The following is a 17,727-nucleotide window of genomic DNA, read 5'->3' as shown; positions in this document are numbered from 1 at the left end:
GACACCCTAATTTGTGAATCCTTTCAGTGGCACCCACTGGGTGCTGTTGGAGGGGCTGCCAGTCCCACCCAGCACAGCTGTAGCTCACTGCTATTCAGCAAACAGAGGAGCTTGACTCCCCCAAGCCCACGACACCCCTTGATGGTGCTGGATGAAGGATGAAACTATTTGACTATGTGTGCAGAGTAGTCCCCAGACCATCCTGGCTACGGCTGGACAGGCAGGATTTTTTTGGTGGAAACCATTCATGGCTTCATAGCAAAGAGCAGAAAATAGCTAGTTATTAATCTAAAAGCTTAGAGGCCTCATTAAACCCCAAAAGATTGCAGATAATTGCAAAATTACACTCACAGCAGGGCTGGCAATGAACAAGACACACGTAGCTAAACCCAAGCACCAGCAAAGTTCTGGGCTCAAAGAACAAACATCCCAATGTCTTCTCCTGGGCTTCTCCCAAATGCTGTGACCCCCCCTGTGAAATGATTAGCTCTCTCAACAAGCCTGAGATGAAAACAGTCTGTTTTCCCCTCCTTTTTGGTGTGGTTGTTTGCTCTGTTTTATTGAGAACAAGCCTCGTGGTTTGGACCCGGTTGCAAAACAAAACCCAACAAAAGCTGGAAACCTGGAGCTAATTTGCTGAGCACGCTTTGAGCCCTGCCTTTGCCACGTCCCCATCCAGCGGGATGAATCCTGCCCCAGCAGGTACAAACGTGTGAGATTAAACCAGGTAAAGCCCAGTGGGACAGACATACTGCATGCTGCCAAACCAGGTACTCACCATCTGGGAATGATGCTGGGAAGGAGATGGTCGCTTGTGGCTAAACCCAAACCTCATTTTGTCCCACTCTCTCATGGCCAACATCCCCTGGCCATGTCAGACTCACAGCTCTCTCTTGCTGGGCCACTCACCCTGGTGACAAAAACCTCCAGTGGGGACCACAGCCCCGTGTACCTGCTGGAGGTACCACATGGCTCCAGGAGAGCAGGTTTTGAGCAGGGGGATTTCACAGGCACAGCCTTGGGAAGCTTTGAAAGCCACTCTGTACATGGGGAGCACACATTCATTAGCCTCAGGCTGCCTCATTTTGCTTTTCAACCCTTCCCTTCATGTTGGTACCCACATTTACAAACAGACCAGCTGAGCTGGTCCTCACCAAGTGCATTTCTCAGCATCTTCGCTTTCACTCAGCAGAGCCACCACGTCCACTGCTGATCAGTAACTCAACATAATTAAGCTCCAGTTTTCATCTTAAGCCTGGTGAGCACCTGGTACTCCCCGCAAAGGGGCTTCGGCACCCTTGGGAGCATCCCCAGGTCACATCAGAGCGAGTCCCCCTCCCAGCACCCCGGTGCTCTGCCCGGATTGAAGCACGAAGTTGAGGGAAGAATCAGACCCAGCCCAAAACTCCTCATCCAAAAGACTCGTGGGAGGGTGGGGAGAGGACATGGGGGCAGGAGGCAGAAGACGAGCATGAAAAACATCCCGGTTTGCGGCCAATAAATGGAAAACTTGGGAGGGGTTTTGCTTTGTTGACTCAAAGCCAACAAACCAGCCCCACTGGAGGCAGCAGATGGTTTCGTGGGGGACGGAGCAAGTGCTCGCAGGACTAAAAATAAACCCACCGCTCCTAGCAGTGCTCACACGTAAAGGGCTGAGCTGGGCTCCGGCTGGCACCCGCAAGCTGCCGACATGGGAACTGGCAACGTCGCTGCAAACCTGCCCCGGGGACCTCCCTGACTGCTTGCCTGTACCTACCCACACCTTCTCCTAAGCCTGATTTTGTGCTCCCCAGACAGAGCCACATTGGGCACAGGGGGCATTTCCAGCCTGCCACTTCGTACGTAGCCTCTGGCCCCCACGGTGGTATTAGGAAGTCAGATGTTTTCTCCAAAAAGCAGGCTGAGCCCCAACAGAGGTACAAGCCTGGCGCTGGGGACCAACCTCCTCTGCAGCTCACCCATCTGAGGAGCACCTTCTGCACCAGGCGCTGAAGACCCCCATGGGGTAGAGCTCCCGATAGGGCTTAAAAACCAAACCACTGCATAACCTAGCAGGAAGCTCAGGTCTTGCACAAGAAACCTCATGCCAAGAAACATGAGAGAGAGGGGAAGTAATGCACACCAGCTGGGGAGAAGCAGGAAGAAGGGCACAACTGCCCCTTCTAGCATCTGCAGCCCCATAACCCCCAGGAAGGGGCTGGCACCCCCTGCTTAAAAACATACCTCCTGCCAGGGCTGCTTCGGGCAGCTGCCAGCTCAGCAAAGGCTGCAGAGTTTGCAAATGCTCCATTGGTTCACCAGGAAAAACCAAAGCTGGCGCTTAGCAAACGTGTAACACCCTTTGGCTGGAGCTGGGTGGGCAGAAAAATGTAGATGTTGGTGTCGGGGAACGACAGGGTAGCTTGCTCAACACTATTTATTTCTCTGTCAGAAAGGAGGGAGCTATCTGCTAACACCTCTGCTTGCTGACAGCCTGGGATGTGCCCCCGCAGTCAAACGAAACCTCTGAGCCCTGGTAGGGGATGCTATTTCTGTCCCCATTTTGCACGGGGAATGTATTTTTAAAGCCTCTCCTCCCTGCCCAGCTGGGTCAGGCCCCAAGCTGCTGGGATCCGGCAGCATCTCCTCAGGCTGTCAGGGCTGTGCAGTGGCTTGGGAACAGCAAGATGGATGGAGGCACCAAAACTCTGCAGGCCATCATGGGGGAGACAGAGACCCGTCCCCTCCTCAAGCAGCCTGCCTGGGCCCCACCACCAGCACAGGATCATCCCATCCCATCCCATCCCATCCCATCAAGACTGAGCCAAACTTCTCCCCAGGCAGCTCCTCTGGTCCCCTCCTCCCTTCCAAGCTTGGCAATATTTCATCTCCAGCATCTTTCCCTCTTGCTTCCAGCCCACTGCAGGGGAATGTCTGTGGAGGCTTTCAGCATCTCCTTTGTGGTGATTTCCAAGCCCAGATTAGAGGAGCATTGCATTACAGCTCAGCACACCTTTTCCTCCCAAGCCCAGCAAACGCGGTGGGAGGAGAGCACGCGGCTCTCCACGCTGCCCTCCCGGGGAAGAGTCCTCCTGCTCAAGGCACTCTCCTGCCCCGAGAAACAGCTTTTAACTCAAGGCACCTCCCTTTCCTCAACTGCAGGCAAGGACCATCATCTTGGTCTCTTCTGTAAAGCACTTGGAGATGCAAAAAGCCATAATTATTATTTAACAGGCAGAAAAGGAGCCCATGGCCACCTACCCACCAGGCCTGCAGCTGCCAGAGCTACCCTGCCACCACCTCCGACCAAATAAATTTGACCAAGGAAAATGGATGATACGTAGCACTTCAAGCATCTCAAAAACTTCATTTATCCATGCACGACTGGATGAGCTGCTGCTGCTTTTGCCACAGAAAAGCACAAGGCTCCCCACATCCAGTTTAGGGACCTCAAAAATACGTGGAGGTGTTCGAAGTCCTCGCAGAGATGCTCCTATTTCCCGATCGCTGCAGGGATGCAGGTGCTTGGCAGGCAGTGGGCGAGCCCATGGGAAGAGCCTGTCCCCTCCACCAGCAACCCACTGGCACGCAGCTGGATTCAGGCTCAGGGACGTCAGGACAAAGAGGGACTCACCGGCCACCCAAAGCAGTTGCCCACCATCTTGTTTAAAGCGAGAAGGGTATTTCTGATCCCAGCAGCATTAATTCAGAGAGTTGCTCTGTCCCAAACCCGCTCCCTGATGCTTCTGGAGCATCCTTGGGTCTCCAGACCAGGCAGATGCTGCCTCCCCTGCCTGCCTGTTCACTTGGCATGTTGTGACATTGTCCCTTAATCCACAGGATTTTCCTTCCCAACATAGCCATTCAGGATGTAAATTAAGGGGGAATTAATGAGATTTGGGGGTCTTCATGTGCTGAAAAGGAGCAGGGATTTTTCAACACGCTGCTAAGTCACTGCGCAGCAAGGATTTCAGAGGCAGAGCAGACGCTGGAAGGTGGGGGAGCATCTGCCCAGCACCCAGGAGGCTGATCCCAGGATGTCCTGGCCATGCTGCCACTGCTCGCTTTGGAGAAGAGAAGGAGCATCCCCCACTCCCTGCCTCCCCTCTGCCCTGGGGGGCTGCAGATGGAGCAGCAGAAGGAAACTACCCAGCTACTACTTGAACGGAGCGGTCTGTAAGCACGGCACGGATGCGGTTACGAAGCACGGCCGGAGCTCCACAGTGAAGTCTGCTGACGGAGGGCTCACCCCATATTTTACCTGTCCGACAGCTTCACTGCCATGAAGCCACAAAAGCTTTCAAAGGGCTCGAGGGCTCGGGAAACTTGGATGGGAGAGAAGTCACTCAGGCTGCAGGGGGTGGGGGTAAGCCTTGCAGCAGGGGAAAAGGCAGGTCTAGGAAAGCGTAATTTTAGGAAAACAGATATTCCCCTGAAAAACACACATATGGTTCTGGCTGTGCTCGTGCTGCTTTGGGGAGCGAGCTGCAGGCACTGGAGTCCCAGGGCAGAGCATCGCCGTGGGCCTCCCCCGGGCTCCCCAGGTCTGTGCACTGCATCTCCCTCCATCTGGGCTTGCTCACAAAACAGCCTCCCCCAACCCTGAATAAATACTTGCCTGCTAATCCCATTAAGTCCCAGTGAAATGAGATCACCATGGCAGGAGGTGCCATGGCATAAGTGCTGTACCAGGGGCTGCAGCGAGGGTCAGTGTAAAACCTTGCTGCCTTGAGAGACAGTGGGTACCTGAACGCAGAATCGGTATACAAAGTCAGTCCCTGCTCGGCCAGGCTGGGGACAGTCCCCTGTTAGGGACCTGGCCACATGGAAAGCTCGGGTAGCAGATGCCCTCCAAAGAGGCCAAAGGCTTCCATGTCTTTGGGAATGAAGTGGCAGGTCTGAAGAGCGTGCGGCGGTCCTACCAGCGCTGTCCCACCACTGCTTCCAGAGGAGCATCCCCAGAAGTCCCACTTCTCGGGGGCCGTGGCCCAGATGAGTGCGGGAGTGGAGCCAGCACGAGGGCTGCGCCTTGCAAAAGCCAGGCTGGAGGCAGCGTGATGATGGCTCCGGAAACACTTCTGGGGATAAACATCACCAGGCATGAAGACTTATTTACGATAAAAGGCAGTAACAGGAGAAGGTCAAACGGAAACAAGTGGATCATGAATAAGCATCGGCTCCGGCTCAGCTGCACACCAGCAGCCGGCCACGGCTCTCAGCACAAACGCCAGCCCAGCGATCGCAGCAGCCTTGTACCAGCACACTGCGTTTCCCAGTCCCCTCCCTGTACCTGCAAACAGCGCACACAGCACCAAAGCGCTACTGTTTCTGCCCAGGACTATATCCCTACCTGTTTTTTTGGCAGCCCGATGATTGTTCAATAAACATGCCACCTACGACTCGCTCTGAAGCAATATCGGGCACCACGTTTTTACCAAAGCACGTTGCACCCGAGCGCTGTAATTGCTTTCCCCCGGCCCCAGCGAGAGGTGAGTGGAGCAGCTCCGGTCCCCATTTGCTGGAGCCAGCACCCAGACCCCGCCGCCCCGTCCCGGCTCTGCGGCCCCACAAAAAGCAGGGCTGCAGTACGCGCCGCTGCGCCCGGCAATCAGCTCCATAGCTACGTCCCTAATTAGGGCCGCTTTGTGAGCGGCAGGCTAACGAAGCTGGCTGGTAAACAGGTCAGGAGTCCTCTGCCCTCATCTCTCTTCCCAGCGCAACACCTCCTTGCTGCATCCCGGCTCTTGCTGCCTGCAAAAGGGACCACACAATAACAGGGACTTCCATGCCTGTCCCCCACGGGGACCTGCGCCTGCCCTGCCCGTCGCGGCAGCTGCTTTCCCACGGTGCAAGGGACCCGGCCTGAAGTGCCTTTTGGAGACACTCGTGCTTCTCCCCGGGTAGCGGGGGGTCCTGCGGCCGGAGACGGGGTCCCCTGCACCTGGGGCGGGAGCTCTGCAGGGAGGAAAACAATTTGGGAGACTGAAATGAACACCACTATGGCCTTCAGCCTGTCCACGCAGGATTTCACCTGCCCACCTCTGCCGATAACGCCGCCCGCCTCCTGCCCGGCATCGGTGCGGCAGAGCTCCTGCCTCGCCATCCCCACTGCCCGTAGGTGACCCATGCTGCCCTGTCCCTGCTCTTCCCAACTCACAGCCTGGCCTGAGCAGGAACCCTGACCACCAATTAACAAAAATACCACCAAATCCACTGGTTGAAAGTGTCCTGCCTCAGCAGCTTAATAAGGCACTTGCTTAAAAAAATAAAAAAAAAAAAAAATAAAAAAAAATAAATAAAAAAAAGCCCCCAAACAGGCATTGCTTTCAGGTAGCTGGCTCCTACCTCAGCTTCAACAAATAATTCACTGGCACTTATTTTTACACGGTTTATTTTGTGCCCTCTTGTAATGCTTGGGATAACTATAAAATGATAGCAAAATCTCAAACACCCCCATCCTAGCAAAAAACTAAATAACCACAAATCACCAAAGTATCAGCTTGATGGATAAATCACTGTGTTCCTTCTCAGGTACAACAGGATGCCAAAATTAAAACCTCGGATATCCTTTTGGGTTTCATGATTATGCTCAGCTGTATGCAAAATACCTTGTTAGTGCTGGCTGGAAAAAAAGCTATCTATTTATTTTGCTTTGTGTAATAAAATGAAGGGGAATAACTGTTCCAGGAGTGGGGTCCCACTAGGTGAAGTCCCCCTTTTCTATGCTGAGTTAATAAATCAGATTAAAGGCATTTAGATTCTGCATGGAAAGGACAACTCCAGTTCTCCTAAACGTCAAAGTGATCAGTTTTCTGAGGATTTGAGAAACATGGAAATGCTTTGGAATGGTGTAAAGCTTCCAAAGCACTAAATTACTGGAAGATATAGCAACTCACAAAAGTATCGAGCGATTGCCTCAACAAGCCCACAGAAAACAGTTTCCCAAGCCCCTCTGGCTGGATCCCTGCCATGCTCAGGAGATGCTCAGGTAGCACAGATACTGCTGCACTCTGTTATTCCTCTTCCATGTTCAATATTCTACGGAGCACCCCAGAAAGCAGCTTTCCTGCACCTACAACATAACAGATGACCCCTCCCCAAACGAAGGATAATTTAACATCGTTCTGATACAGGTTCCACATAACGGCCCTTGTAAGATGCAAGATATTTGACTAAAATGCAAAATAAACTCTGGTACTTTGCAACACATCGCCCAGCGCAGGACAGTCCTGCTTAGCTGGGTCTCAGGGGATTCACTTTTTGCCATATATTCACTTTTTGCTGTTAAATAATATGAACTACTAAATACACTGAAATAGGCTATTCAAAGAGCCAGGACCCTGGTCCAGTTTCTCTCCTCGCCTCAGTTTCCCAGAGGTATCAGCACAAGTTATGGTATGTCCTCGTTATCCGTTAGCAGCTGCCAAGCACATTTCCAGGAATGGGACTTACCTTACATGTCCCTACACTTGATTCTGCACAGGGCAGAATGACAAATACTTTTCTTTCCCCTGAAAAATTCATTTAGTAAGTAAAATAAAATCAAAACCAGCTGAGAAGGGAGGAAGGAGAATGGGAATCAAAACGTGGGCATGCTGAAAACCAACTTCTGGCTGACTGCAAATCAGGAGAGGGAAAAATCTGCCATTTGCAGTTAGTTATAATTATATCCTTAATGAATAGCGGGGACTTTTAAAAAATAATTTGCCTTGATTAAATTAATGGAGGAAAAACACAGGTTTTAGACATTCACTGGAGATGGGGGATGGTACAGCCCTGACTTCGCTGGCTTCACTCATTCCTAGTTCAAATCGGGTCTGACCATTATCACCATCAAATACCTGCTTGCTGACCTAGATGAGCAGAATCCATTTAATTCTGTGTGCCCATCTTTTGCAAATAGCCCACGCGGCTGGAAGCACCTTCCAGAGGCTGAAGGGAGGGCACCCCAGGAACCAGCCGCCTCTCTCCTGTCTAGCAGGGGAGGACAGTGGTTCCCAGCATCGTCCCAGCACCTTAACCCGGTGTTAGACCTGTGCTTTAGAGTTATTTTTAAAACATCAACAAAGCATGGGATGCCAAAAGAGGCCAGATGTCGGCTGGGTCTCAAAGCTGGGCTGGTCTTGTTGCAGAAAGCCACAGAGAAACGAGCAGCCACCACGCTCAAGATCTCAAGAACGTGCTAAAGGCAAGCACGCTCTTCTCCCCCCGCCCCCAGACTATTTTTTCCTTCAGCTATTTCAGTTGATTGAGGCTATAATAAGATCAGGGAAACTAACACCAAGGTTAAAAGTGCCCAGCATCGGTTTGGAGATAACACGCTTCAATCTTGTTGGTTCAGGTTTCAACAGGTTTGTGTGTGTTAAACGCGGATTATTCTGGTACATGGGTCTATGAACCATTTTATCGAACTACCTTTGAGATTAAAAAATTGGTTCCCAGGCAAATGTTATTCACTCAAACAGATCACCTATAAAGAAGCACACAATAAATAAATATAAAAATTCATTAGGGAGAAAACCAAAATAAATAGCTGCACCGTCTTGTAGGTGCATTCGTCACAGGCTGCAAAGAACAGCAGCTTGACTAAATACTTTCAACATACAGTGTCCAGACTCAAATCTGTTGCTGAGCCACGTGAGCACCCCGGGAACAATTTATTTTCCTTTTTAACAGAGGTTTCTTGATGCGGTTTTCTTTCCTTCCAGCTCAATAACGTGCAGAGATGGCACTTCTCTGCAACTCACCCACACAGAGCGCTGCCGTTTTCCCACCAAGCGTTACCTAAAGGATACAGGGAAGCCCAGACAGATCGCATCCCGCTCTCAGTTGAAATCCAGCACTGCCAGAGGTTTTCACCCAGGTTGCTGCCTGTTTCCTGGCACAGATCCCCACTGAGATGCTTTCCCAAGGTGTCAGGCTGTAGTTTTAAATCCCAAAAAGCTTAAGCTGTAGAAGCGCAGAGACAAGGGACTGAAACCATTAAGCAGGTTCATTACTGGATTTGCTGATTAAAAGCACTAAGCTCGTAGGCAGCGTCCATAGCACCACCATGGCAGAGCAACAGCACCCCGGGCTCAGGATTCCCCAGTACTCACCTATCCACAGTGGGAAGGCACCCAGCAGACCCTAGCCATGATTTTCTTTTAGAAGAGAAAAAGGTATTTAGCTATTTGACCAAGTTGAAACACACTGCATACCCCCTATATAAGCAGTTTTTAATGCTCCTCTCCCCCAGCCCAGCGCTGCCCCATGGTGTTTTCAGTCCTCGCTCAGTGCATGGTCTGTACCAGCAAGGGCTGCGACCACAACCATCGCTTTGGGGCCAAAACCTCCACAAATGTGCCTGCTAAGACCGACAGAGCCAGACTTTGCAGCCAGTTAGGAAGGCAGAACAAACTTGCTAGCACAAAGCAATAACTCCGGATTTCCACCCGCAGGTTTCCAAGACGTCTCTTAACTCTGTAATATCCTGATACTTATTTCCAGCCCTTTGAAAACATGAAGGATGTCAACCCCATTTTTAGCAATTATGAGGTCTCTAATTTCATCCCAGGTCATGGCATTTATATTTTCATTACCCACAACCTCCAGGGTCATTACAAATATGAGATTACAGTGTTGGTGCTTAATGGCTGTTTAATTCAACAGCATTTCAGAGTTAATAAATGCAATTCAATTTCTCAAAGCCAAGTGGCTTCCTGACCAGATAACACAGCCTGCATCCAGCCGAACAAAGCCATATGCCACTCGTTTCTATAGGAATAGAGCTGGCACATATGGGAGCGGTATGTGAAATTACAAAGTGGAAGTAATTTCTTTTGCACTACTCACATGCTTTTCTTTTAATGTATAGGAAGCCTTGAGTCCTCTCCATCTCAGAGATGCTCTGAAAGGGAGGAGGAACGTTTTACTTTATTGTCAGGGATTTATAACACGACACGCTCTAAATATTTAGGAGGATTTTTCCCAGAGACGTGGTAGCCTTCAATTAGTCTTTAAAGCAAGACTAAGTATTTTGCTAAAAGAGGTGCTCGAGCTCAAATAACAGACAAGGCATTACTGAGTGTGTTTTGGGGTGAAGGAAGACACAAATAATCCTAACGCACTGCAAAATTTTGCAAGGGCGGTGCAGCTGCCTGTGTCGCAAAGCTGCTCCTACTGACAGGCAGAGGTTTCTCTTTCTTCTTACTTTTAATGTTAGTTTTTACTTATTACTATTATTTTTGAGTCCAGGAAATTCAAGTGATCAGCTGACTACAGCCTGAAAAACACTGATTGACGGTATTAAGGTGTAAGGTGTAATGGTTTAAGGATGGTTACAGGGCAAAGGGAATATAGAGGTACCCAGGTATGTAGAGAAAACCCAAAGCATCTCCTCTCATGGCCGCCTCCTTTCCTGGAACCATCTTGGACCAAAGTCAAAGGATCAAAGTCACGATGTTTATATGTGGAGTTAAGACAATTTAAACCACTCTGAAGAACTCCAAAGGTTTTAAGTTGCTACGTTTTCTCCCAATTCCAGAGGTCCCAGCAGCCAAACAGAGGATACAAAGGCACTTGTAATTTTGTATTTTCAAGGACAGATCATAAATAACTGCCAATAACTTTTGTTTTTTAAGAAAGCATCATTTTCTGTAGAATATGCAAGCATAATGCTGTACAGCTCATACAGAAAATGCAGGGAGTCAATATGATATTAATGTTTTACTGGCCTTATTTGCAATTCCCTCTTATCTCTTTCAGTAATACAGCTATTGAAACCCGAAAGAAACCAAAGCAGCACAGCACAGCACAGCACTGCGTGCCAGCAGAAACGGGCACAGGAAGCAACAGCAAACGCCGGCGTAGGGAACATCCGTCCCCGAGGGATCTCCAGCCACCTGCTAGCACGTTTGTGAGAGGCACCGCAGCTCCGCGAGCAACAGCATCGAGCACCAGCCGGCCCTTCTCACGCCAGCCAGCATCCCTGGCCATGCACACGGGTGCAGCAGAAGTGCCATCGCTGTGGGCTCATCTCTCTGCAAACCTGCGTGGGGTTTAGCAGAACTAATAGGGTTTGCCTGTTAACCCTCAGCTGCGCGACCTTGACCTGGCTCGCAAGCCATAATCCTGCTTCATCCATCATCACCCTCAATAATGAGTCTTCTTGTGAAACCCAGCCCTCAGGTAACCCCTTAAACACCAAAGTAAGGCTGCAGAGCAGAGCGTGGTGCTAATCATCACCTCTCCCGGTAACGATGAGCAGAGCATGGCTTGTTGCCTCCTCTCTGAGCAGCCTCCGCAGGGAACCACAGCCAAAAACCAGAAAAAGCCTAATTTTACCTCTAATGGAAGTGGTTACCTTGGGATACAGCTGGATCTCAGGCCTGCTGAATGAGACCGGGGTTATTTTTAGGCAGTTGATACTGTGACCATCACTGCTTTTTCAGGACTCCGCAGCCAGCTGCAAAGTTGCTTAAAGCTTGAGCTTTAAGAGAAAGGCTTGAGCTTTAAGAAAGAGGCTTTTCTTGCATAGGAGGAAAGCTCAGCTGATCCTGCCAGGATCTGAACCCCGGCTTCAGTACAGCTGGGGGGTTACAGTGGCAGGGAGAGGATCTGTGTCATCCTCTCATGGCCCAGACCACATGCAAATTTGGGAGTCAACAGCTTTGAGCTGCCAGGGGAAAGCTCTCCAGTCGGGCAGTACAGCTCTCACAGCTTTAGGCCAGGGGCTGGGTCCCCACCACCAAGAAGTCCTGCAGAGGCTGCGGTCACAAGGCAGGGAGGATGCTCCCAACCCGTGGCAGAAGTTGCTGCACTCTGACTTGAAGCAGAAGTGACGAACTCAACAAAGGCACAACGACGCACTATCAACCTTAACCTTGCTTCTCCTGTTTTATTCTGGATGTCATCTAGGCATCTCGAACGGTATCTATTTCTTTTGAAACAGAAAGACAGCCTCCCCAGACCACTTCTGCATCCTGCTGTGGGCTGCAGCACCAGACCGCAGCTAAATGCAGCAAGGAGGAGCTGGGGCAGGACCAGGCTCAGTGAAGCCCCTGAGCTCAGGGTGAGCTGCCTACAGACACATCTCCAGAAGTACAGACCTGGGGACGAGAGCATCATAAGCCACCACCCAACACTCATCGTTCCTAAAGCCCTCAACAATTTGCGAAGGAAGGTGCTTTAGTGACAAAGGCAGCTGACCGAGAGCATGTCCCAAGGCAGCGGCAGAGTTCACGAGCCAGCAGTAAAAACACCAACACACAGCCATAAAACTGATCCTCCCTACCTGCTGCCTTGTCCACAGACTGCAACGGTGCGTGGCACGATTTGCAGGAACACAGACAATGCTCCCCACAGGAGTGTTAAGACCTGGTGTTGAGCAGTGCAGCCCTGTCTGTGTGTGGGGCCATAAAGTAGAAAGACACAAACAGGTTTTTTTGTTGTTTGTTTGGGTTGTTTTTTGTTTTTTTTTTTTTTAAACAGTGCAGAATGTGCTCAAAAAAAAAAATCGCAGGAGGAGGATGCAGCAAAAGACAAATGCATCCACCACTCAACACCACAATTAGCTGTCATCTATCACGGTTAAGTGGCTTGCATAGAGGCAGACGTCCTGCTGCAACTGAGCCTCCTGGAGATGGAAAAGAGCAGCCTGGAGTATCACCAACTCCTGCTCTCTTCACTTTCAAAAGTTACAGTGCCCAAACCAAGAGGAGGAAGGGGCAGGAAAAGGGGAAAGGGACTGGGAAAACAAAGCAGAGATAAATCCTAACTAAGCAGGAATTAGCGCTCCCTGGCAGCAGTATCAGCCACAGGTTTCTGCGCGGGACTGCTCCCTTCTCCAGCCAGGGACCCGGAGCCTTTCCCCGCAAGCGAGCACAGAGAATGTCCTTCGTCTGACAGCACGGCCTTCTCCCCGTGAATGACCTCCATCTAAAGAGTAGTAAATACTTAATTACGTGGTACAGATAAGACCATTACATGCAGCACAGCTCAATGCATTATTCACCAGGGTTTAGAGGAGAAAAGCGGCAAGAGAAGGAAGGGGAGGAAAGAGAAATCCATGCTTCCTCAAAGAGCACTCTGACTTCACGGAAGATCAGCGTTAGGATGAGGGTACATCGTTCCCCTTTTAAGTAACCTTAAATAAACACACTTCTTACACCAAGTACCAATACGTGATCCTCCTGAGCTATCTGCTGCAGATACACAGGTTACAAGCCTCTACCTGTTGCATCTGAAACGCTAGGGACATCAAAGAAACAAGGGCACACTGCGCCCCGTGAAAATAATCAGGCAACACAATAATTTCCAACCCAATTTTAAGTCAATCATTTGCTAAACCCAGAACACCTGACCTCAGCTTAGAAATGCTTGCTTGAACGAGCACTTCTGGCTGCATTCTCTCCCTGTGGATGAGAAATAGGAAAACAGAGACTCCTAAAGCAGTCTCTTAGTAATTAATTCCTACTTTTGAAACAAATGGCAAAGGATGTCACCCGGCACGAGCATGCCTCAGTAAATCTCACCTACCAAACAGGAAATCTCACACAACACAGGCTGTGTCTGATAGCATGGTTATCTGACATATTTAGCGGCCAAGTTAGATGTTTTACTATTTCCCCGTGCTTCCTAACGATTTCTCCTTTTAATTTCCACGCGCTTTCTGTGTCGCCAGCAAAGCCCAGCTGGAGACTTCACAGACTTCAGGAACAAACAGGTCAGCGGGCGCTGGTGAAGCGAGGGAGGGGGCGGCCGGTGCCGCACGCCCCTTCTCAGCGCAGAGGCAGCGCACACCTCCCGCCCCGCCGCTGCTCCCCGCGGCCCGGCTCAGGAGGGCAGAGGACTTCCCGCGCCCGCCCCGCAAGCCACCACCGCCGCAGCCGGGCTGCCTCTCCCGCTGCCGCCGCCCCGCAGGAACGCCGCCAACGGCACCGGCGCCCACCCGCCGCAGCGGCGGTCGGGGAAGTTTGCTGCCGGGGCCGCGCACTCACTCACCCAGCACGAAGCAGAGGAAGCGCCGGGGGAGCAGGGCCATCGCCGCCGCCGCCGCGCCCTGCCCCGCGCAGCCGGCCCGCCCGCGGGGCGCTGCCTCCCCGGCCGCGGCGGGCTGCCGGCGGCCCACGGGGGAAGGAGCGGGGCGGCCGGGGGGGCTCGGCGCCGCCGGCCCTGCGCGCAGGGGCGGGCCCAGGCCGGCCCCGCGCCCCGCCTGCCACCTGCGCCTCCCCCGCCGCGCCGGCTGCGGGGCGCTTCGCTCCTCGGCGGGGCCGCTGCTCCACGGCCTTTTTGTTGTTCAGCAGGAGGCACGACGGGAGGCAGGGAACCCTCCCGAGGGCTTCAGCAGGCTCCAGCCGAGGTGGCCCTGCCCGGGTAGGACGGCGCTATCCCCATCTCCTCGCCCCGGAATGGGCAGGTGGGAGCGCAGAGGCACCGTTCAGGAGAAAAGCACGGGGAAATGCTTTTTTCTCTCGCACGTTTTCCTTAGCCCTCCTTCCATCTCCACCAAAGGCATTTCTCTCTAGCCTGAGGCTAAAAACCATACCTTCCCTTTCTTTTTACAGTGTTGAATATGAATACAGAGAATGTAATGCAATTTTAGGAGGAAAATAAATGTTTTGTGTTTTTTTTTTTTTTACCAAGTGGAAAATCATTACTGAGCTAGTACAGCTCCACCTGCAGCCGATAACTGAATTTGTGCCCGAGCCCAAGAGTGCCTGCTCGGGCTCTTCAGGAGCACGTTTAGGATCAGGATATGCGACTAGGAGCGTATCATCCCCGTGAGCGAAGGCTCCAGCTGCAGGGAGGCCATCACCCCACAGACTGGTTCTTTCACATTTTAAGTTAGCTCCTCCTTTCAAAGGGAGAACAAGAAACAAGAAAACTTGAATGAACACCACAGTGTGCTTAAGTTTGGTGTTTCATATCATACCCGTTTCTGCTTTTCCAACAGAAACAGAACTGCTTGCATGCCAGACAGCCAGTTCTATCCTAAACTATTAATAACACCTGCCTAATTACAGAATCAAGTCTGGGGAACACAAAGGGCAGCATTTGCTATTAATAATGTGGTAGCACAAAGCCTACGCCTGCTTTCATCTTGATACAAACAGGGAAGAAACCAAAGTTGAGGCCCCACCTGCAGCTTCAGGACCAAGTTTACAGTACTGGCTGTTGAAGACAAGGCTCTGAAAGCGTTACCTACAGTCGTTCTGCTAAGAGGAGAGGGAACGGATGAGATGTGGAAACAGTGGAACACTAGCACAAACTTTTTGAAGAAGGAATTTTAACCTTTATTCACAGATAAGTAAGGCTGCTATTTTCAGCAGCAAATGCAGCCAGGATCTAGAACAAAGTACAACAAAGAGACAGAGATGGACAACAGCAATGTATGGTCTTGTCGTACAATATCACAGCATGAGCCTGTCCGTGTCAATCAAGGATAATTCTCCTCACCCCCTGACCAGACACGTACACCTAAGCTGCCTTTCCTTCGTTTACCAGAAGAGGATTTAAAATCTAGAGCCCTTCTGTACAGTAACGACACGTGCAAACATGAAAGACTGGATACTCCCAGCTTTCCTCCTCCTCCCCCCTGTATCAACCCAAACCAAAAGTCTTGGGGAGCGTGTGCTTCCCACTATACCAGGCCATAGGACACAAAAAGAGGATTTAGAAGCCCATCCTCTGCTTGCAGCAACAGAAGTGGAATATGAGACAACAAAATGCCATGGGGGGGAATAAAATCTAGGCTTCATCCTGAAGGAAACATTTGGCCATATCCCTGTTCTGCAGTCTGCAACATGCTTCTGAGTCAAAAATGGGCATGGGATGACTCTGCTCCCAAGCAAGCGCGGCGGCTGCTGCTGCAGCACAGGATTACGTAACCACGTCCACCAGCGCTGCCAGCTCCCAAGCCTGGTTTTCTCAAATGAAGCCCTCACTGCCTCCCCCAGGCCTCCCTGGTATTCAAAGGATACATGGAATTTCTACAGACTATTCAGAATCAGATTATCTGGAAAGCACAAGCGTGTTGGCTATTTATTAACATTTTAGCAGCTACTACCACACCTAAAATTAAGTGGCAGGCAAGAACTGGGGGTTGAAAAAAGGCCTAGAAAAGCCCTGCCAGTATTAGAGGAGTCTTGCTTCACTGAAGTGTGATCTTCCTACCTGAGAGAAACCTGCTGCAATGCTTGAACCAACTACGGGGAACAACAAAACTGGGAAGAATCATTTAGTATCTGCATAAACAGAAAAACAAACTGACCTTCAGGTTATATTCTCTTGGATAAGACTGCATATCATACAGTGATGCTACATGAGTTTTCGTTAAGATCTGCTGAAACAAATCAAACAATACACTACGATCCCGGAACAAGCTGGAGTATAGAATTGGCAAAAATCTTCCAAAGGGAGATGCTTGATTCTTCACAATCGGAAAGCCATCTACTTAAAAAGAAAAAAAGAAAAAAAAAAAATCAACAAAAAAGCAGCAAGTAAATTTTGCATGTACACACTCAAACTGAAATAAAAGGAACGTCGGCAGTTTTAATACCCCAGAAAACCACTAGAAGCTATAATAATTTTGCTATGTACTGCAAAAGTACACAGAAGAGTGAGGTTTCCTAGCTTCAAGAACCACACAAAAGAAATTACTACAGTAAAATAAAATATATAATCTTTGTGCAACAAATGATACCTGGTGGTCATTTTTTTATTAATTCAATTAATTCAAAATTAAGTTATCAAATCATCCTTTAGGAGCACGTAGAGTCTATGCATTTCTTTGTGTTTCTCAAAGCACTGTTTTGGTTATGCTTTGATAAGACCCCTATCCATTGGTCTGTTTTTAAATTTTTACTATGCAGATTATTAATTTCACAGCTTCCAAGCGTGGACATTTGGTACTGATAAAATTTAAGGAAACAGCCACTTTTAATGCTGCACTGAATAATTTTTATAGCATCACAATTCCTGTTAATTGCTGCCTACCATTAGATTTAGAAAAGGTTAAGCGTGCTGTTGAGGTAAATATGACAGCCACTCACTAATGAGAATAAAAGGACTTTCCAGTCCAAAACCTAACTTCCCATTTCTCCTTAATTTACTCCTTCAAAATTAACAAATATACAAGATCTATAAACATTCAGATGTCCAACTCTGGGCTAAGTCAGCCAAAGAAAAAAGCAAGATTATATCGTGCTTTACTTTAAAGCTGAATTTAAGTTGTTACACATTAAATACTATGTAATACAGCTGGACATAAAAGCATTATCTGCACAACTCTGGACGTTTCATCAGCTTGCAAGAACATAAGGCTCCAAGGTGGTATTTCTCAGTGGACACTTACTCTTCAGGAAAGTTTGAAGCTATTCACATACCAGAATTAGTACAGATGAGCTTTGAGCAGTATAATCTTTTATTAAACATATTACATACTTGTTTCTTTCTATGGAAAGATGAGAATTCTTTTTCCCCATTACTTGCTAATGACTTGGCTATTTCACAGCTCCCTCGTGATGAAAGTAAAATTGTTATAGGTCATCATCTCTTTAGCAAAGCAACAGGAAAAAAAAATATTATCATAGGAACAATTATGACTGTAAAGCCCACACACCATTTAAAAAAAAAAAAAAAATGAAAAAAATCACTTGAAAAGGAAAGCACAACACATTTGAGGCTGTTAAAACCTTAATAATTAAAAATACTTTCAAGTGTAAGATTTTTTGTAAGTTTATGTCCATATCTGCAGTCCTGCAGAAG

General features: G+C 49.4%; 1 protein-coding gene across 1 annotated transcript in view; it reads right to left on the bottom strand.

The window, feature by feature from the left end:
- Window positions 1-17,727, bottom strand: part of RBM44 (RNA binding motif protein 44) — a gene marked incomplete at its 5' end in the record, with an annotated part of 46,467 nt that overhangs the window by 15,852 nt on the left and 12,888 nt on the right. The window contains 2 exons of the mRNA XM_082311437.1: window positions 13,963-14,089; window positions 16,232-16,413. Of these exons, the coding sequence (XP_082167563.1) occupies window positions 13,963-14,089; window positions 16,232-16,413 (309 nt within the window). The remainder of the gene's footprint in view (window positions 1-13,962; window positions 14,090-16,231; window positions 16,414-17,727) is intronic.

Source organism: Platalea leucorodia (assembly GCF_965183815.1).
Source record: "Platalea leucorodia genome assembly, chromosome: 5".
NCBI classification, from domain to species: domain Eukaryota; kingdom Metazoa; phylum Chordata; class Aves; order Pelecaniformes; family Threskiornithidae; genus Platalea; species Platalea leucorodia.
Note: the sequence above shows the minus strand (reverse complement) of the source record. Positions and strands in the feature narration are given on the sequence as shown.